General features: G+C 36.6%; 1 protein-coding gene across 1 annotated transcript in view; it reads left to right on the top strand.

The window, feature by feature from the left end:
- The window catches only part of MTR (5-methyltetrahydrofolate-homocysteine methyltransferase), a 56,420-nt gene extending 35,287 nt beyond the window's left edge, over positions 1–21,133 (top strand). Inside the window, 16 exon segments of the mRNA XM_009997596.1 lie at positions 1,092–1,181; positions 1,854–1,864; positions 1,866–2,004; positions 2,573–2,680; positions 6,143–6,243; positions 8,206–8,273; positions 9,131–9,251; positions 12,386–12,467; positions 13,222–13,320; positions 14,530–14,605; positions 15,749–15,904; positions 16,608–16,804; positions 18,468–18,668; positions 19,888–20,080; positions 20,802–20,914; positions 21,047–21,133. Coding sequence (XP_009995898.1) covers positions 1,092–1,181; positions 1,854–1,864; positions 1,866–2,004; positions 2,573–2,680; positions 6,143–6,243; positions 8,206–8,273; positions 9,131–9,251; positions 12,386–12,467; positions 13,222–13,320; positions 14,530–14,605; positions 15,749–15,904; positions 16,608–16,804; positions 18,468–18,668; positions 19,888–20,080; positions 20,802–20,914; positions 21,047–21,133 — 1,842 coding nt within the window.
- The last annotated feature ends 438 nt before the right edge of the window (positions 21,134–21,571 follow it).

Here is a 21,571-nt window from a genome sequence, read left to right as displayed (position 1 = left end):
ATAATGGCTGAGGTAGGAATGGACCTCTGGAGATCATGTACTACAACCTTCCTGAAGAGCAGATTGCTTAAGGCTATGTTCAGTTGGGTTTTTAATATAACTAAGGACGGAGACTTTACAAACTCTCTGGGCAACATTTTCCTCCTTCTTTAATTCTCTTTGTACAGACTAGACCAATGAATGGAATAAGGTTTGGCAATGAGAAGCTGTGAAGTTAGCTAACATTGGTATAAGCATGAATGAAAACTTGTTCTAGTTTCTGTTCTCATGAGTGAGATTTTGTTTCCATGACTTTTCCCACGGCTCTGTCTTTAAAAATTTGCTGATGATCATTCAAAAAGTCTAGAAGGAGGTTCTTAAGGACCGAAAGATGTTGGATTATGTGGAATAACCGAGGGAGGAAAAGAAATTACTTGCCTGAAGGGTGGTGATTGAAGTAACGTATAGCATGAGTCTTCCTTGGGTGGGTGCTTATGAGCTTTCTTGCATTGTGAAGCCCTTTTGGCCTTTGCGTTTGTAGCAAAAGGAAGTGTGAGTGTAAGGCAAAGAGAGCATGTGAGGGATTCGGATAGTCTGTGTGCATGAGAAACAGTAGTTCTATAGACTGCCTGATTGCAAACACGTCTGTGACATGGAGTAACATAACCTATTCCAGCAGAAACTGAATTACTGCCAAATTAATTAGAATTTTAAAATGAAGTGTAGTGTGTGGGCCAGGAATCAATTTAAATTATGTTCCCAGAAGTAAACCCCTTAGGATTAGTTATTTCATAACTTTTAAGAGTGTGAAATTATTAAACTGCTCCCTCTCTTTTTTTTAAAAAAAACAACTTTAAAAAAAAGAATTTTTCTTGTTTGTGTTGTTTACATTTTAATTGTGGTATATACACCTTGGGATGTATACTTCCTTAGTGTCTGTAGTACAGCAGAGGTGTTTACAGTAAGATTTGCATGTATATATAAAAACCTTCTGAATAATCTAAATTTGCTTTATGAGTCAGTACTTGACATTATCTTCACTTTTCTAAACGTGGAGTCTGTACTTGTACTTTTTATGCTTGCAAGCTCCTATGGATGTCTTTCCTCCTCAGAATCACGCCCAAGGAGGAAGAAAAGTTGTACAGACTGATGAGTGGCGGAAAAGTTCGGTGGAGGAAAGGCTGGAATATGCTCTCATAAAGGTGAATCTGTGCAGAAAATTATCCTAGCCATCAGGTCTCAGAGACATGATCTCAGCGCAGACTTTGAGGGACACCTACGGCTTTTTAAATTTTTAAGTTCTGCAGCTGCCATTCTTTTAAAAGCTATTAAATAATGAGGAATAATATATATAATTAATATATTTAATGAACTTCAGAGATAAATGGTGGTGATTTGTCTTTAAACTTCACAAGCTGAAGTCTTTGACCCCTAATATTCTATTCTCCTGCTATTGGTAGTAACATACTGCTTTTACTTTCTCATGTATTACTTTTACTTTCTAGTGTATTGGTTTAACTTTCTAGAGGGTTTTTTTGTCCTTTACTAGCAGTGCACTAAATGGCATTTGTGCTGAGGAAGCAATCTTTAAATGTTTGTTTTTTCTTATTATACAGGTAAGAAAAACAAACCTGTTAATACTGGGGAGTCTTCTTTTGAACAGCTTTATATGCCTAAGATATTTAACCCTAGGAACTACAGTGTTTTGTTTAAAAAAACCCCACTATTTTAAATATACATCGGAGGTATTCTAAAAGATTTGCAGTATCTAAAGTATCTGTACTTTCATTTTTGGGGGGGAGAAGTCAAGTAAATAAAAGCTGTATTTCAAGCAAGATAAAAGCTTCTCAGTTGTTTTTTTTTTTTTCCCCCAGGGAATTGAGAAGTGTCACTGCAGATACAGAAGAAGCAAGATTAAATCAGGAAAAATATCCGAGACCTCTAAATGTAATTGAAGGGCCTTTGATGAATGGCATGAAAATAGTTGGTGATCTTTTTGGTGCTGGAAAGATGTTTCTGCCTCAGGTAATGAGAAAATAATTCCATATATTTTCCTATTTTGCAAAAACTAGCATTGTAAACCATAGCCAAAACATTCTACACTGGCTGTTTTTTCAGATACAGCATGTGAATTGTAAAAATTCAGGTTCAGCTCTATTTTTTCTTTACTTTGGAACCTGGCTTTCTTTATGGAGTTTTACATGTTTGTTTTCTTTCTTCCTCACTGTTTTCGCTTTATTGAAATGCAGTGCTTATTTTGGGCCCATGAAAAAGAGGAAGGGAGAAAAGAGAGCCCTCTAAAAATTGCTGTGTTTAACATCTCTGAAATCTAGGCCTGTTTGTTTGTGCTTCTACTTCTGTTGTGAGTGGTCCAAGAGGTTGCACTGGCAAAGCAGCTGCCATCTGTAGTCCAGTAGGGCCAGCCTACTACCACAGAATGCTCTGCAAAGCTGGAATCTGGATTTGCAAATGAAGTTTATAATGCAACTAAGTGTATTGTTTGAATGGGTACAAAAGAAAACTATAAGAAATTAAAGGCTATTCCTATACCTGATCATTATTGCTAATTCCCATCCCCCTTTTACTTGTGCAGGTGATAAAGTCTGCTCGAGTTATGAAGAAAGCAGTTGGCCACCTTATTCCCTTTATGGAAAAAGAAAGAGAGGAAAGGAGAGCTGAAAAAGGCAGCATAGAGGAAGAGGCAAGATGCAGTTCTTTGTGTTGTAACTCTTTCAAAGCACATCATGACAAAAATTGAAATTATTTTTTGCTAATGACATTCAGTTTTGATGCTGCAGAGTTGATGCAGTCATATGGAAACTGACTATCTTGGCATAATTTAAGTAGGTCTGAAATTACGGTAACCGATTTTGTGTAACTGTGCTTTGTGTGTGTCTAAACTGTTGTCAGAAGTTTCCTGATGAATGCCATAAGCCTTTTTAGGTCCCTTATACCAGTGTTATTTACTTCTTGTAGTTTTGTAGGCATTTAATTCTAGTGCTACTTATTTATGGTACTTCTAACTTAATGGCAAATTTTGCTTCTTGCTTCTACTGCTTCTATCCTCAGTGAACTTTGCAATTCCTTTTTGCATGTACATAGAACAGTATGCTCATTGCATATGTAGCCATGAGTTATTTGCAGGGTACAAGTGCTTATGAAAACAGGGTCTGAATATGGTTGTCTTTTCATATGTGTGCTTTTCCAATAGTTTCTGAAGACTACTTTTTATGTACTATAGAAAATACATGTAATTGAAAATATCCAGTGATTTTCAGATCCTTGTGGGCCTTTTCTCTAAAGCATTTTCTGTTTCACAGCCAACAGTTGGTGATGCCTGAGAATAGTTTTATCATGCACTCTGCATATACTGGAAGTAATTTTTTCCAAATTTGTTTAATGGAATATGTGAAAGGATCACTGGAAAATGAAGAAAGAGGATGTCCCTTGTTTCTTTATACTGAAAAGATTGTTTGGTAAAAAAGAGAGTTCAGGTTAATTGGACAAAATCCCCTTTTAAATACTCATGTCTGCTATTTTATACTGAATTTCTAATGTAATAGGTGCTTACAGATTTGGTTGTTAAATATTTTTCTTTTCTTTGTCTATCAAATTTAGGTTTGATATACATTTATTTTTCTTTAGTCCTGTGGAACCTTACTTTGTCTTCATGAGTTCTCAGAGACAATAGCTATTATTAGAATCTGGTATTTAACACGTAACAAACAAAACAAGTAAGAGTAGTAGAATTTCTCTAAACTGTGATATTTGTGTATTCCCTTTGGTTTCCCTTCTGTGGATTTTTGAATAATTCCTAATTCTTCCTTTTCAATCTTCTAACGCTTAATCTTTCCATTTGCTGTCAATCTATTATGTGTCCAGCATAAATGTAATGAATGCAGTAAGTTATTTAGAGAGAAAAATGCCCTGATAATCAAACCTGATTAATCTTAATAGAAGAAGGAGAATGTGTAGTCTCTCTTTCCATGCTCTTTTTGGATGGGAAGAAGGTGTCTTCTCCTTACTATCTCAAGCAGATCTGTTCTGACTGTCAGGAGTCACCTTTCTATGTGTCATCTCTCTTCTGCTTGTCCTGTTATTTTTTATTTTAATTCAGATGGTAATGCTGGTATTTGGCACCTTCTGGTTTATTTTGGTTCTGTTTGAAGTCGCTGAAAATCATTACCCCATTGCTTCCATGAACACTGTATTAGGATCTACTCTGAACCCTCTGGCACTTAATTCTTTTGCTAAAAATAATGGAAGTGGAATTTGAGAACTTCTTAGAAATGTAGCAAGCACTCTGAAGAGATTGTGAGATAACCTGTGTGCTGAGGGGAGCAGAAGGGAAAAAGCAGGTCTTCTATCCTCCTGCTTCCTCTACTGACTGCTGGGTAAGGGCTGTGGTGCCTTCCTCTTAAAAAGTCACTGTATAGAGAATTGCTGAGAGAAGAAAAATCTGCTGGATCTACCACCAAAGTCTGATGTTGACTTGAAGGAAAATTATTTGCACACTCTGGCAGCTAATCTGCCTGATGCTACTCAGGCTACTTTAACCTCCTTGACGTTTTTGGTCACAGATTGGCAGGAAATGCAAAGCATCGGTGGTTATATTTGAGGAAAAATAGCTGTGGATCTCCATCAAGATTTAAAAAAAGAAGCCCATAGCATGTGTGCCCAGAACTTGAGGGTCTCCTTGCTTGAGAGAACTCAAATCACAGTGTGCCCTAAATAGGTTTTATTTAAATAGCATTTGCCCTCACCTGTGTTGTTTGCTGCCCAGCATAGATTTTTCTTCTTCTCATGTGCAATACCACTAATTAAATGATCAGTTGTTATTTGGTATGATTCATGTGGGCAACACTTTTTTTTTTTTTTTAACTTCCCCCAGTCCTTGATTAATCTCTTTCTCCAGATTTCTCTTATATTCCAGCAGTATATTTTCAGCTGCAGTTTTTTTTACTGATGAACCAAAATGGCTGACTTAGAGACCTCCATTTTGCCTTCTCTGTTGCCCAGTCTACTGTAAAACAAGAGCACTGGCAAGATAACAGATTTTTGTGAAAAGCAGCATTAATGAGGACCATGGGATTTTATTCAACAAATGTGTTAGGGCCATGGGAAATTACTCTTGGTAATATTTTACGTTTTTTCCCCCTGGAAAATTGCAACTACAGAAGACAATGTAGGTTCATGAGGAGAGAGCTACTTGATGCTGTCCAGAAATCTAACATGCTTCATAGTAGGATCTAACCCTCCAGTTATGCCATCTGCAAAGGAGATGAGATACTAGCCAGAAAAATTATTTGTAGTTTCAAATAGAATATGCTCAGTTTTCCACTTTATTTAAATTCTGTGCAGTTTTAGTAGTCTCTTACTGGCATCTGATCCTGTACCAGCTCAGGTACAGCACTGTCATAGCCTCCAAATGACAACACTGATTATACAACTAAAAATGTATCACAAAAGCCTGTGTCCTGGTGGAGAATTGCTATAGGAAGTTCCAGCTGGTAGGACCTCTTTGTCAGGGCTGAATGCTGTCTAGTTTAGGACCAACAGCTTCCCTTCTTCAAGTAGATAATTTTCACAGCCTGCTTGCTTAGCTTGGTTAATCTGAAGTAGCTTGATCACTGCACTGAAATGTCTCCCTTGCTGTTTGCGTTGCATAAAAAGGTAGTCACCACTGCTTTTGCTAATTCCTCTCATTCTTTTCAACATTGCATTGAAAGATTGATCCTGGTGCATGAGTAGGCATGTAATTATGAATGTTCATACCCTTTTGTTCTAAATGTTTAATCTATTTAAACTTTTTTTTTGGGAGGTTTATATTTGGAGCAGAGTTACCTTAGGAGTTCAGTTATTGCACTGCACAAAATGCTATCCAGATCTGATTTTTTTTTATCTGTTATTTTGTTTTTTTTAAACACAGGTTTTTGAATAATATACATGCAATTTGAAATAATAATTCTTGTCCAAGTTTTTATTACCTGGATCATTTAAAACAGTTTTTAGTATTGACTGCATTAGCTCTACTACACTTTGCAGTTGCTTGTACTACAATAGAAGCCCTGACCATGGATTGGAATTATGCTGTTGAAGGTCTGTGGAAACATACTGAGCCTTGCAAGTCATGTAACTCCTGTGTTTTTCATTCAACTTTCAGGATCCTTATCACGGTACAATAGTACTAGCGACTGTGAAAGGAGACGTACATGATATTGGCAAGAACATTGTGGGAGTCGTTCTGGGCTGCAACAACTTCAGGTAAAGAGGCTACCGTTAGGTAGCTCAGAACGCAGCTGTATGTGGCTTGCTACTTAATATGTTAGGCTAGCTACAGCTGTGGTGATAAGAGGGGTGGGCAGTTCTTTGGACGTGTGTTCTGTTCCCCAAGTTGTGGTTGGGAACACAGATCATACAAGCCCATACAATGGGGAGGAAGGAGGGAATAGAGCCTTGTCCTTCAATACTCCTTTTTCCTAATAAATTGGCATCTGAGGTGAACACAGTTTAACATCAACTGAAATGTAGATGGAAGCATGTTTTTTTTTATTTTTTTAATATTAGTTAAATATAGCAAGTATAATGTATTATACATATAATTTTGATGTCTGAAGAAATCAGATAAAAAAAATTCTAGTAAGCAAGAGTATGTGTGGACTGTGTATTGTCTTGGGAAAAAGCAAGTGTTGTAAGATTCAAATAACTCTTTTAATGTATTTTTCAAGCTGTTAGCTATGAGGTTTTAAAAAACTCACTGGGGTATGTTTTTGTTAAATAAGAAATTAGATTCTCATCCTGTTTCCGAGCTTCAGAAGACGGAACTTCCAGAAAAGTCAACTCTTTCAAGGCCTGTGTACATGCAGCAGGTTTGGAGACAGCGTTGGACTGAATGGTCATGTTTACATCAGAGCCCTTGTCAAGTGTCTGTCAAATATTGAGCAAAGCTGAATCTGCTCTGGACTCTGTCATACTGTTCATTACTTTAGTTTTGTTTTTGACTTGGGGCTGTAATTTGCTCTAAAAGGAGTCAAATTTACCTCTTTATTTTAAAACACGGAGTTGAAGCCCATAGCAGTGTACATGCAGCATATTCTGTTTCAGTATTGCTTGAAATTCTGTCAATTGGTTTCAGACTTTCTTGAGCTGAAGCCATAGTGTTTCTGTCAGTATGACAGAGGCTGTATGAAACTAGCAGGCTTAAGTAGGCTACTAATAGTAGCCTACTTAAAAAATGGTTAATTTGAATAAAATGCTAGCGAGGGAAGTGCAGTGTCTCATTTTATAAAATGTATGCTTTAGTAAGAAAAAGAACCAACACTTTATGACATTTATCTTATCCTGACCTAAGATATGATGTCCACAAAGCCTCTTTGTAGTGCCAAACAACTTCATAAATGCCACTGCTGTTGGTTAACCCTGGTAGGCAGCTAAGAATCATGCCGTTATTCACTTGCTTCTAAACAGCCAACCTCAGTGGGATGGGGAAAAAAGAAAGGAAGGATAAAATCAAGAAAAACTGTGGGTGGAGGTAAGAAATGTTTCATAAGTGAAGGAGAAGTGGAAGAAGAAAGAAAGGGAAACCAAAGCAAGTCACTGCCTCATGGGTAGCCTGATGCCTAGCCAGTTCCTGAGGAAAGATGGCTAACCTTCACTAAACCCCTACCTCTCCCTTTTTATTGCTGAGCGTGACACCATACACCATGGAATATATGGATAGTTTGGGTCATCTCTCTGTGTTTGTCTATTCCCAAGCTCTTGTACACCCCCAAATCTGTTCCCTGGAGGATTAGAGTGAGAAACAGAAGGCCTTGGTGCTGGACACTGTTCATCAGTAGTTAAAAGGTGTATGTTATCAGCATTGTTTTGCTTACAAATCCAAAACACAGCACTCTACCATCTGCTGTGAAGAAAGTTAACTCCATCTCAGCCAGACTGAGTACAACCACAAAAAAAAAATAATTTAAAAAAAGCGCCTCTTGCACTTGAATTTTCTTATCTACTGTATTATCCGGAACTCTGATGTCCTGAAAGTTTTGGGAGACCCAGAGGTATTTCCTATATTAAAAATCCCAACAGAGGTCTTAAATGAAAGAAAGAAACAAAATCTAAATTTTAAACTTCAATTTTGGGTTGGTCATTTACAGTAGGAGCAATTTATTTGCCCTTTAGCAGAAATTTGACCTTTTTTTAAAGAATCTTTTGTCATTTCACTTCTTTTCACAGAGTTATTGATTTAGGAGTCATGACTCCATGTGATAAGATATTGAGAGCTGCTGTTGAGAACAAAGCAGGTATAGAGAGATTTCATTAGTACTCCTGAATTGTTTTGTTTTAAACCCCACTTGAATTTTTTTATTGCTATTCATTGCATTCCTGTGCTCTCTATGATTCAATCAGACTGTCTTCAGATAAATTAGGACTTTTGCATTAACAATAGTTACTGTTTAGTATTTATCACTTCTGTGAAACTTAGCAGGGAAACTGAAAACCTGTATCAAAAGGACAACTCCAAGAGAGTTTTAGTGTTTGTTTTACGCATGGATAGATGGAGACTTGGAAAGGTTGAATAACTTCTTGTTGGGTCTTAAATCAGTAAAAGAACTTGGCATTCTGCCTGCCAGATCAGTGAGAATGAAATGAGGAATGAATTGTTCTAATAAATAATAAACTTTCTGGAACAAGTTACAATTGCTTTGAAACAGTCTATTGCATCTTGGAAAAGATGAAATGTGTGGATCATAGGTGGTGAAGTTTGAAAGTGTTTGCTGTTTCTAAGAGCAGAGCTTGTAATTATTTTATTTTCTTCCTCAGTTCCAAAATTCTGAGGTTTGAAGCTTGCTAATCAGAAGTACTTACGTATTTCTTGCTGAAACTACAGCAGTAGATGTTCAGCAGCTGTGAAGACTGTTCGAGAAATATCCTAAACTGGGGATTCTGAATCACTTTAATTCTTTGAAAGCTTTCACTTCATAATTAGGTCAATCTCGCTTCTAGACTGGCAACTACCCTGCTTTTTATCTCATGTTTTCTAGCTGACACAGGAAGCTATCTGACATGTGAAAGATAGACTTTCTGTAATAATTTCTGTGTCTTTCTACAGTGGATTTGCTAAACCTTTTTTGTATGTGTGTTTATAAATTTGCACTAGATATAATTGGCCTATCTGGTCTCATCACCCCTTCTTTGGATGAAATGATTTTTGTCGCCAAGGAAATGGAGAGATTGGCAATAAAGATTCCTTTGCTGATTGGAGGAGCAACGACTTCTAAGTAAGATGTCTCAGTTGGGAAGATGGGGAATGTTTATGAAAATAGTGCTACTCAGGGAAAAAGAAAATGTATAGCTATTTTGCTCTCCCTTTCCCTCATTTTCTCCCAACACAGATGCTGGTATGTGTATAGTTAAGACTGAATGTTATTTCTTATATGAGCAGTTCTAGAATATAGAGGTAAAAGGTAATTGGTACACAACAAATAGTTGACATCTTAAATATTTCATTTTTGTGTTACATATTTGGCAAGTGTATATTGTATGTGGAAGCATTACATTTCCTTCTAAAAGTTCACACATATACGTAAATACAAGCATATTTAACTGCAGTAGCATAATTTCCTTGGGGGCCACAGCAGCAGCACTGAGTTCTTATTCAAATGTAAGAAAACTTTGGAGCTCTTGTCTCAAAATGCTTAGTTCAAACATGAACAAACTTAGTTCAGACATGAACTAGTATGGGTTCTGGATGGTTGGACTTGATGGTCTTAGAGGACTTTTCCAACCGTGATGATTCTGTGATACAAATAATGTTCTGTTCTTCTAAGGAGTTAAAACACTCTGGTTGGTTCACCAAAGCATTCTGAAAATGCAGGATTTTGAGATTATAAATTGTCATGTTGACATCAGGGAGCTATTATCTTTAAGAAAGTTAATGTGTTTTCCTGGATAACCATTCAGCACTGTGCTGGTTGCGTTGAGAGCCCTGTCCTATTCAAGCAGGCTGAGAGATGATAAATTCAAGCTGTTCACCTTAAAATAGTTCCTGTTTTGCTTTTGATAGATTGAGCTTTTCTGATGAGATCTTTTTCTCTCAGATCCGTCAACTGAAATAATACAGCTGCTATGATGTTCTGAAGACCAGTGTTGACAGCTCACTGACACCTAGTATTAATGTTACCACAAATTTGTTCTGGGCATGTGTAACAGCTTTGGCTCACGCTTTGCTAACTGGTTTATGTACAGTATGCTTGAATAGGTGACAGCTCAGAAGACTGCTGAGGTAATTTCTTGCATAACTAGAATCTGTTAGCAGTGTTGCTTTCTTTATCAGAGCAGCATGTCTTCTAGCAGAACCATTAGCTCAATATATTCTGTAGTTTTGGCCTTCGCAAGTCATCCCATAATTTGACAGACAGTGACGAGTAGGATCACTACCTGTCTTTATTGGTCCTGTAGTTATCATTCAAGGTTAAGTGTATGTCATTTTTCTCTTTCTTCATAAGAGTCACTTTTCTCTGGCTTTGATACCGAGCATAAGCATGGAGGTTTTTTTCTTTAAAAAAGGGGAAAAAAGAGCCTTTTTATTCTAAGTGAAGGTCTTTGGATTCTTCATATCCTTTTAGTGTTTCCATAGAGGGCATTGTGGCCTAGTAACTGATGTCAAATAACCAGCATCAAATAATTTTGTATAATTTATTCACAGAGATTAATGTAGCCCACAGGAAGGCAGCACTACTTTTATCCTTCAGTATGAAAATTATTAAAGAATATATGTGTAATTTTGTATACATAAATAGTAATGTTATTCATGTGAACTGTTTATAAGCATGTGCTTATGCATATTCCCAGATACATGTAATTTCTATAAAATATATGTCAAGTAAATGTATTCTTTATGGAAGACTGGATTGTTAATATATATGTAGTTTTACTGCCACAATCTGAAGTTTAGCCTCATGTGTGCATTCTGGAAGATTATGTATGTGTCAGAGGTTGCTAATGAAGAACCATCTATACTTTGTAATAAGTAGATGTTGTCACCTGGAATAAGGAGACAACGAGTACTTGGAAGGGTGGAAAGTGAGATTAGTTTGAAAGAGAGAAGCTTGATTTTGCCTACAGAATCTACATAATAGAGTGTCTTTGTGACTTACAATAATAATGACATTTCCATTCTTACTAGACTGCTTTGGTAAATTCACATGTTGACAAATAATGGTGACAGTTTTGTTATGGTAATGTTTTTTTTTTAAAAAAAACAACATAAAAATTAGTATGTATGAGTTGATCCAGTGCCATTGTAAGTTTATGCACTGATGTTTCCTTTGTTCCTGTAAAAGTAAAAGAGATATATTTTTCTAAAAAATAGAGCTGTCAAGATCAAAGGTGTATCACCTAGAAGCAAATTAAGAAAAGCTTGGATAGTTGCTTACACAACTGTTTTGCACAGTCATCAGTAACCTCTGTGTCCAAGTACTTTAAATATTTGAGAGAACTTTAAGAAAAATGAGACCTTGTATTTGCTTCCTGGGTTCTGATTTAAATTAATTTAAAAACCTGCGTTTGACCTGACCATTCAAGAAAGCTAACTGAGCTTTGGCCTGCGAGGTCATAGTTCCTGCACTTTCTTGCACAATTTGCCAGGACTCTTGGAGCAGCAGGAGTAGCCAGCTGCATTTCATGTGATAGGTTAGGCCTCAGTTTAGGATTCCATACTTTAATTTGGTCAACAAAATGCTAGCATATAGAAGTGATTCTTCAATATACACTGAAGTATTTCCATGAGGAGCATGGAGCATGAGTAAATCCTGAATAATGGGATTAATTGAGAGGTTTTTATGTGAGTGACTTGACTGACCAAGCAGGTGTAAGTTTGTAGTATTTGTTGACCACTGACTTAATTCCTTCTTCAGGTGAGTAGGAAGCGTATGCCTCTGGTTTTGAAGTAGAGCATTGTAGAATATAATGATCATGACTGAAAGAAGTTATTCTAATCCATAGACCCAGAAACTAGCATGTGGGTGGGCAAAATAGAAGATGAGCAAAACGGTGTAAGAAAAAACAGGTTTTGGTAGGCTTAGTTTGGAACATTCTTGCTGAAATTTTCTGAGACTCAGATTAATGAGTTGCTGATTTTTAGTCAGCTGGTAAAACAATGAGGGAATGTGAATGGCACATTTTGAAGCATTCTGACACTCTTTGAAGAAAAGTGTTTATGTACCTATTATTAAATTCTGTGTTTAATCATCCATGCATAACAGGTGGATGAATTGCTTATTTTGAAGTTCTGGTCTATACATTAAGTCACTATTTATTTTGGTGGGGTTCTTTTTTCTTTGTTTTTTGGGGGCTCTTTTTTTTTTTTTTTTTCCAGGTGTGAAATACTCACTCTTTTTCTTTTTCATTTAAGAACACACACAGCTGTTAAAATTGCCCCACGATATAGTGCACCTGTAGTTCATGTCCTGGATGCATCCAAGAGTGTTGTGGTTGTAAGTTCTAAATTATAGTTTCTTGTCTGTGCAAAACTGCCCTGTTTTTTTATGTTGTGCCTCTCATCCTTTCCTCTAAGGCTTAACATTATGGCAGGAAAACCAAAGAGGTGTGACAGAGACTGGTTTCTAAACTGTTACTTCAGTTATCTTTTGCTGCCATGTAGTTATCTGACTTCTGTCAGTTATTGTCACTGGATACCTTTATTTAAATGCACATTTCTATAGTGAGGGTGAAATATTCACTCTGAGTCCTTGACTGTAATTTTGAGATGTTTTATAGTGAAGAATGATGGGGTTAGTTGTCATCTGTTATTCTAATTTGGATATATTTCTGAAGTTAGTGATGTGGCAACATTAGTAACTATGAAGTTGGAGATTGCTGGGATGGATGTTCTTTCTATCAGAAAAATGGGTAGTCTTAGCTGGCAAATGCTGGCTGGAAAGAAGCAGACCAAGCTGTGTGTTGTTTCTATGACAGTTCAGTCCCTAAAGTCTTGCAGTCTTTCCAGAGCCAGACTTGGCTCTGCTAATGTTACCTGTGCAGTAGGGCAGTACTACCAGTAATAATCGTATTCTTAAAATACGTTTGAACCCAGCTTTCAAATTATTGGTAAGGCTTAGTTTAATGTTGTCAAGCGTAATTGGAAACAAGAGTCTGAAAGACATATAACATAGTCTAAAGATCATACTCTGTCCTTACAATGGTATGTTACCATATGTACTTAGTGCTTTCTCTTTCCTTTTTTTCCAGTGCTCCCAGCTCTTAGATGAAAATGTAAAGGATGATTTCTTTGAAGAAATATTAGAGGAATATGAAGAAATTAGACAAGAACACTATGAGTCTCTAAAGGTACAAGTATAATAGCTTTAGCTTCTCTTGTTTGAAGTGGTTGGCACTTGCCTTATTACTCTTAGTTTTAGCTCTTTATGAAGACCTTCAAGTGTATTTGTGCTCATTTAAACCATGCAGTAAAATTAATTTAAAACTTCAGGAGTGCTTATGAAACCAGATTTTTTAACCTATACGGGAAAATTCTGTGTGAGACTAGAACATGCTTGTCAAATTCATGATTGTCCTCAATGGGCAATCAGTGGTATCTAGGACATCTCCATGGAGCTGGCAGTCATGTCGATTTAACCAGCCAGCCTACAGGAGACCAGTGTGCTCCTGGAGCAGTAGCTGGAAGCAGGGAGCTACACTGGGGTAACTAAAATGGCAGTGGTTGCTTTTGCTGGTATTAAGCCACACTCTAATGAGTATTTTACAGCACAATGCTTTTCTAATGTGTTTGTATTGTGTAGGTTAGGGATCTGAGCAATCTTAGTAGACAGCTGAGGCTGCCATTTTAGGAAAGTGAAGGAAGCAATGAACAGTGGAGATGGACTGTACAAATTAACAATAGGGAACAAATAACATATAACTCCTTTGAGTCCATTTTTGTAAATAAACACAGAAGCAAGCTGAAGTTTAGATAAACTCTTATCTGGGCTCTTGATAAAGAAAGATAAAGATTGAGATCTACCGCTGAGAACATCTGGTTTGACTGGGTTTAAGACTGTGTTCACAGAGGGAACCAGTCCACTAAGCTGAGTTCAGTGGCTGTAGCTCTCCTTTAGGCAGAGGTCAGCAGTTAATTAATAAGTTGCTATAAATTTCTTGTGTCTTTCAGAAAAGCCAGTAATTTGACCAGAGGCATACTGTGGTCACTGGTGGTGGTGTCACTGCCATCCTAAGCTTTTTGCAGGCAGTAGGAGAATATCTTGCTGTACCTGTATTTTCATGTAATTTGAAGTAGGAAAGGAACTTCTGGTGTAGTTCAGAGAAACTAGAAATCTTGTAGGCCAGTTTCATTAGAAGTGTACAGGAAGAAATAGTGCTGTGGTCATGATATAATCTGACTCTACAGTTGTCAACTAGGAGTTAATGAAGCTGAAATGGTCTGTTGTCAGATTTGTCATGAAAACCATTTTGAGTACAATGCTACCATCAAGCCAACAGTTAGTGTTTATTTGTCTGAAAGATGGCTGGCTTTGTGAATTACCTTTTATGTCCATATAGGAAAGAAGATATTTGTCTTTACAGCAAGCTAGAAGAAAAGGTTTCCATAATGACTGGTTATCAGGCCATAAACCAGGTTAGTTTAAATTTGTTTATTGTTGTTGTGCTTGTATTATATAATATTTTAAAATTAGATTATGCTTCATTAAACTTCACTTGAGTAACAACTTGAGTAAGTTGGTATCTGTCACAGCAGAAGGGGATTTTTTTGGCATAAATTTGAGTGTCCTGCCTGTGCTTTGTTTTTCACGATGTATTTAAAATATACGTTAATAGTTAATTAAAGAAATGGAAAAAAACCCTAAAACAATGAGTTAGTTACTCATAACATCATATAATCAAAGATAAGTCTAATGCCTGCTTTGCAAAATAATTTTGGACTGGCTTATTATATTGCAAAGCTGACTATACCATATTAAGGGAACACACATTGCCATTTATATAAAATTCCTCCTTACACTTTTTCCTACCCTTCCCCCATCAGCTTCTATACCAATGTTTTGATTATTTAATTTTTTAAAAATTAGAGAATAGAAGTATTAACAGCATTCCACAAAAAGTTGCATCCTGCAGCAACATTGACACTTCATTGGTTTCTGTCATTTTATCTACTAGACACAACAAGATACTAATTTTCAATAGCTGATCTTAATAAAAAATGTGTTATGACATACTGACAAAACAAATGCAAAGCTTTTGGCTACATCATAACATGATCCCTCCCACGTTTTCACTTGTGCACATGCATCTGAACAAGTGTGTGGTGGTTGCAAAAGTTCTTATAAATTAGATATTAATTTACAGAACTGTTCTGCAATAGCATAACACATAATATGTCTGTATAGAAAGTAGGATTTGTAAATATGAAAGGTATATGACCATAGGTTAAGTATTGATATGTTGTGTATGTCTTTTTGGTCTTCTGTTTTGGCCAATGAAATAAGTTCTGAAGTCCAACAGCTAATAAGTGTTGATTTATGAAAGAACAAAAAGCCTTACATTCTGTTTCAACTTCCGAATGCATTTAGTCCTTTGTTTAAATTGCGTTTTAACTGTAGAGTATGGTATGACTTGGAAGCAGTAAGATGGTGAGAATTCTCATTACTTTGGAAGAGGTCATTTGCAGTGGTGAAGGCTGGTGAGCATCAGTTCTGCTGCACATATAAAAGCAATATTAAATTATTTTCATCATATCAGTTTGTACTTTCAATTCCTACAGTGAAACCAAAATTCATTGGGACAAAAGTCTTCGAAGATTATGACCTGAATAGGCTGGTAGAATACATAGACTGGAAGCCTTTTTTTGACGTCTGGCAACTCAGGGGAAAGTATCCCAACCGGGGTTTCCCTAAAGTTTTTAATGATAAAACTGTAGGTAAGTATTGATACTGCATTTACTCCATGTAAATAATTCTAACAGACCTGGCATGCTGCACGAATATTCTGGCTGTTCTGAAATACATAGCAATAGTGAAAATATGTGGAAACCTAGTGTCATTGAAAGTTTGTTCAAAGCAACACTTGTTTTGGCATGTGAGGCTGAAGAAGAAATGGGGAAAAATGCACCATCATCTTATTTACAGTTCACCTGCCAAAACACAGGGAGGTATTTTAATGACATCAATTGGCAGCAGTGCACTAAATGTATCTGTGTCTGTGTTGTGGGGGAAGATGGCAAGAGCGCTCTTGTCTCTTTTTGAAAGTATTCAGTAGGCTTTGAAATCCATGATGAAACTGCAAGGGTGATAACTGAAATCGGTGTTATGGATCTGCTGCACTCTGGTGATGTAGGTGCACACACAGGTTCTCTGTTGCTGATTTTATTCTACATTCTCTGCCTCTACTAGAATGGTGCTGCCTGAAATGTTTTTGTTGTTTGTTTTTTTTCCAAGATAAACATTAATACAGCTCTATAGATGTAATCTCACTGCTATCTCTGTTTGCTGTAGCTGACAGATTGTTGCAGTCACTGGAGAATTATGTGGAAAATGAACAAATCTTCAGCAATTCTTAAACCTATTTAGCCAGCTTGGAAAACATGGATACTCTTTTTCCCCCCCTTTTTTTTTTTTTAATAGGTGAAGAAGCAAAGAGAGTTTATAATGATGCTCAAAATCTACTGAAAACGTTGATTAATGAAAAGAAATTACAAGCTAGAGGAGTGATTGGGTTCTGGCCAGCTCAAAGTGTTCAAGATGATATCCATATATATGCTGTAGAAGAGGCAGTGGAATCTTCGGAACCAATTGCAAAATTTTATGGCTTGAGGCAACAGGTACAATGACAGAGCATTTGTTAAAGAAAGTGATTATTTTTTTTTCTAAATTGCAAAAATACAGCTGAAGTGCCCTATTAAAAACTGTGCAGAAAATGGTTGTTGGAAACTGCAACTGTTGTCTTGCCATTTCTTTCAGTAATAAAAAAAAAATCTTTTTAGTGATGACCCAGGTATTTGTACTGTAATATTTGTAGTATTTTGCATGGTAGTAGCTGTACAAAATGCTTTGTAGATTTGACATCTTCAAATATGAAGTGCATTTTCTGTCTTCATTTTAATATTTAAGATGTCGTAAAGACTATGTTGTATAAATTCAACACATGGATCCTGTGTGCTAAGTTAGAAACTAATGAGCCTTAATCCTACTTTGATGAAAAATTCTTCTTGAATAAGTTAAAGATTAAAATCACTTCCAATTAAGACTGAAATACCTGGAAAATAAAGCTCAATGGGAGACAAGTGTTTTTGAAAGTCTTAATTTTCATGTAAAATTCCCCATATGAATAAACAGTTTTGAATTACTTGACTGCTAATTCTGATTGAGAGAAATCTTTATTTTAAGTATTCATGCTCAAATTATACTTATCCAGATTTGCGTTTCACCTGTGTGGAAAGCGGGTATTTCTTCAGTTCAGTGGTTCTTTCTGTAACCTAGGGGGTTATAGAAACTAGGGAACAGTTGACCCTTTTTCTTTGTTTTTCAGGGGTGTGTTGTGTTCTGTTCCTTTTTTTTTTTTTAAACTGCAACTGGGAACTAGTGGAAAACAGTGTTAAAATACTGTCATAGAATAAGAAAACTTGGAGAAGAATCTTCATCTAGTTCATAGCCACAAAGTAACTTCTATGTCTCTGCAAGTTGGGTAGATTTACAAGAGCTGTGCCACTTTTTAAATAGCAGTCATGTTTCCACAGTGAATATGCTGCAGCTGTAAAACTTCTTGTTAGGTGCTATGGCAGGCATTCAGACATCTCTTTCTATTTTCTTTTTTCCCATTTTGGAAAAGGATCCACTGAGTAGAATATTGCCTGTTTGCATAAAGCCACTTGAACCTTGCATGGAATTTGACTTTTCAGTAGAGATGGGGACATTTTGTTTGTGTTGCTTGTGGCTAGTGTAAACCTACATCCTGTGGTGCTGTTTTGTCTGGGTTAGTGAGCATATGGTTTGCAGCATAAGAAACTAAGAGTGTTTATAAACTCTGACAGATGTTCTAAAATGGGACTTGCTGAAGAATTCTGCAGTTTGTGTAACTGGGATGCGAACCATCAGCCATCAGTTTTGCTAAAAAAGGTGGAATCTGAGTGCTAGAAATGGAAAATTCCTCCTCTTTCTGGGTGGCTGGCTGACACAAGAGTATTCCTTATATTGTTATAGCTTGTCTGCAGAATAGTCTGTTAAGTCTTACTAGCAAAACATTTTTCTGTATGTGTTCAGCACAGCATCTCTGTCCTTTGATATTTTGTTCTTCAGTGATCCAAACACTCTCACAGTAGGAAGGGTGTTTTTCTTCTAATTCAAGAACAAGAAAGCCATCATGGATAAAAGACTGTTTGTCAGAAATCCTGCTATTCTTAATACTGGTCTTTAAATTAATAGTGCACTAATATTTCATATATTATTTATATGTTCTGATTTATTGCATTGATTTTGTTACTTTAGGCTGAAAAGGACTCGGCCTGTACAGACCCATATTACTGCCTCTCTGACTTCATAGCACCTCTGGATTCTGGCATTTGTGACTACTTAGGCCTGTTTGCTGTGGCCTGCTTTGGTGTAGATGAGTTATGCAATGAATTTAGGAAACAGGATGATGAATACAACATCATAATGGTGAAGGCTCTTGGTGATCGGTTGGCAGAGGTATGAGGTTTTATCATGTGCTTCCTTGCAGATTTTCTGTCTGTGTACTAGATTTGTTTGACAGGTTGTTGTTTCAGGTTTATGCTAAAACTTTGATATCTGCAATGTATGCTCTGCATTAAATGCGAAAGTGAACAAGTTCTACTGAAACTGTCTTAAGAGGTGAGGCCTCTTCTGAGCCATATCTTCCAGCTGCAGAAGCATTTCTCAGCTTTTTATGAGGATTTTGATGTTTGAATTAAGTAGATTTTAAACCAAGATGTTTAAAAAGAGCTATCTTTAAATCTTGTTTTATCCACATGAGAATTATGTTGGACCCAGGTGTGACCCACTGATTGATATTGAATTCCAGATACATTTACTTTGATGGTGACCATGTAGATGTATCAAGTGTGCAATTTTTAACTCTAACATGTCTTAGACTTAGACAGAACTGTTCTTAAAACTCAAACAAAAGTGGTTTAGATAATGCTGTTCCTTCCCTAATACACCTCTATCCCCATCTGCCTGCCCTCATGCTTACACCTAAATAACCGTGTTAATACGTAGAGCACCTTCGGTGCAATGCAGATGAGGCTGACTCTACTTGTGCATTTCAAGCTATAAGAGAGCTTCAGAAATTATTATTAGATGCCATCTACAGTTATTCATTGTAGTGGAAATCTCTTCTGAAGGCAACTATTGCTGGCAAAACAGTGTAGGCTGTAAGAGCAGTTAAGAGAAGCTTTTCCCCACTTTCGGCTGGAAGAAATGTCCTGTTCTAAAAAGAACTGCAGGACTTACATCTGACACTGGCATGGATGCAAGAATGATGTGGTGTTCCTCAGCTAGACTTGGATGAGATACCCAGGTAGTCGAGACCTCATGACTCCAGTGCTATAATGATGTATCCCTGCCATAAGCTAATGAACTTCCATCTTTTCTGGTTGCTTGTCCACATTTTAAATGCTTTGAGTATGTAGGATTTGAAAGCAGGACAACAAAAAACCCCACTGTCTAACAATAAGAAAAAAAACTAAAATACTTGAATTAGAAACATAAGTATTGTGTGTAAATTTTAATGCTACCAAATTTCTCACCTATGATAAGACACCCCCCCACCCAAATTAAAATGGGAGTGGGGGGAAAGTCTCTATCATTGTGTGTCTTCATCAAGTAGCTGTTGCATCAGTCAGCACAAATTAAAAAATGAAACAAAACGTTTGCATTCTATCTCGAGGCATTTGCAGAGGAGCTCCATGAAAGAGTTCGCCGGGAATTCTGGGCTTACTGTAGTACTGAGCAGCTAGATCTCTCTGACCTACGCAGAATTAAATATGAGGGAATTCGCCCCGCCCCTGGATATCCAAGCCAGCCTGACCATACAGAAAAACTCACCATGTGGAAACTTGCAAACATTGAGGAAACAACAGGTACCTTTGTCTGCTTTACTGAGATTTTTAAACTTTTTGTCTGAATGAAAGATTGAAATGGCAACAAAACAGTGAATTGGGTGGTGCAGAGCTACTTAAAAAACTGAACTGAAGTAGTTCTGGGAATTCCTGCCTTCCCCTTTCTATTGCCATTTTTATTTTGCCTCATTCAAGGATGAATTTGCAGAATGCTGACAGTGCTTTTGGTGAAGGAGTTCTGCTGCACAGAAAAAAATTCTAGCATCTTTATGGTTGCAAGAAGACATTCCAGATATAAACAGAAAAAAAGGCAATTCATAGTTTATAGTTTATTTCCTGGTCCACAGAAACCCTGAAATGGTGATTCTTAAAAAATTACGGAATTCTGTTCATTTTCCTCTGATATTTTATGTGTCAGACATTTCACTACTACTTCCACAATTCCAAAAATACTTTCCTATGTTTCAGAACCTCTAGTTACCCATTCTATTTGCCAAAAATGTCTCAAGTTTTTTCCTTCAAATTGTACAGTTACTCTTCAGTAATACTGTAATGAAAGTGCAATATATTTAAAGCTGTGTATTTTTTTAATAGAGAAGAAATGGAAAATGTTGGGGTTTTCTTTAGTTGATCTGAAAGCTTCTTGGTTTTTTAATTTGCCTGAAGTAGCCCAACAAAAAAGGCTCTGGGTTTATGCTTATTATCAATTCAGAGAGTAAGAAAATTTTATTATCTTTTCCAGGAATTGGTTTAACCGAATCACTAGCAATGATACCTGCTTCTGCAGTTTCTGGCCTCTACTTTTCCAGTCCCAAATCCAAATATTTTGCTGTTGGCAAGATATGTAAAGATCAGGTAACTTGGACTATCCATTGTGGTAATGTTACAGTATTCAAAATCATCTTATTAACAGATGTTAAAAAATTTCTGTAAACAGTAAAAGCTGGAGTTGCCAAACCTTCATCATGTTTTGTGATCCCTTTGCAGGTTGAAGATTATGCACGAAGAAAAAAATTGTCTGTGGCAGAGGTGGAGAAATGGCTGGGACCCATTTTGGGATATGATACTGAATAATTGTGACACTTGTGGCTGAACATTTTCTTTTGATGGTCTGTTGGCCAGAAGGAACAAGAGAATCCAAGATAAAAATCTTTCCTACTGAAAACAGCAGTCTTTCATCTATCCCACCAGTTACTCTGCTAATTTTAATTTTTTGATCAAGTAACTTGTATTTCAGGTATGCCCTGTGATCTTGGATTTGGACTCTAAGTGCATTGCAGATCTCTTAGTCATAGCAATGTGCTTTTATTTATTTTTATTTCTTGCACAAATACTCTACCTGAGCAGCTAGATGTTGAGTAAGATGTGGAAGCTGCAAAACTCTCCTGTCCCTAGGAAGGCTTTTGAAACCAGGGGCAAGGATTTCTATCCCATCAGGTGTTGATATTCGTAGAACATAATTTGACTTTAATGTGGTTTGGCAACTCCAGGTACAGAAATCAAATGTGATTT

This window comes from Chaetura pelagica, unplaced genomic scaffold (assembly GCF_000747805.2).
Source record: "Chaetura pelagica isolate M959 unplaced genomic scaffold, ChaPel_1.0 scaffold235, whole genome shotgun sequence".
NCBI classification, from domain to species: Eukaryota; Metazoa; Chordata; class Aves; order Apodiformes; family Apodidae; genus Chaetura; species Chaetura pelagica.
This window is presented reverse-complemented; position numbering and strand designations above follow the sequence as displayed.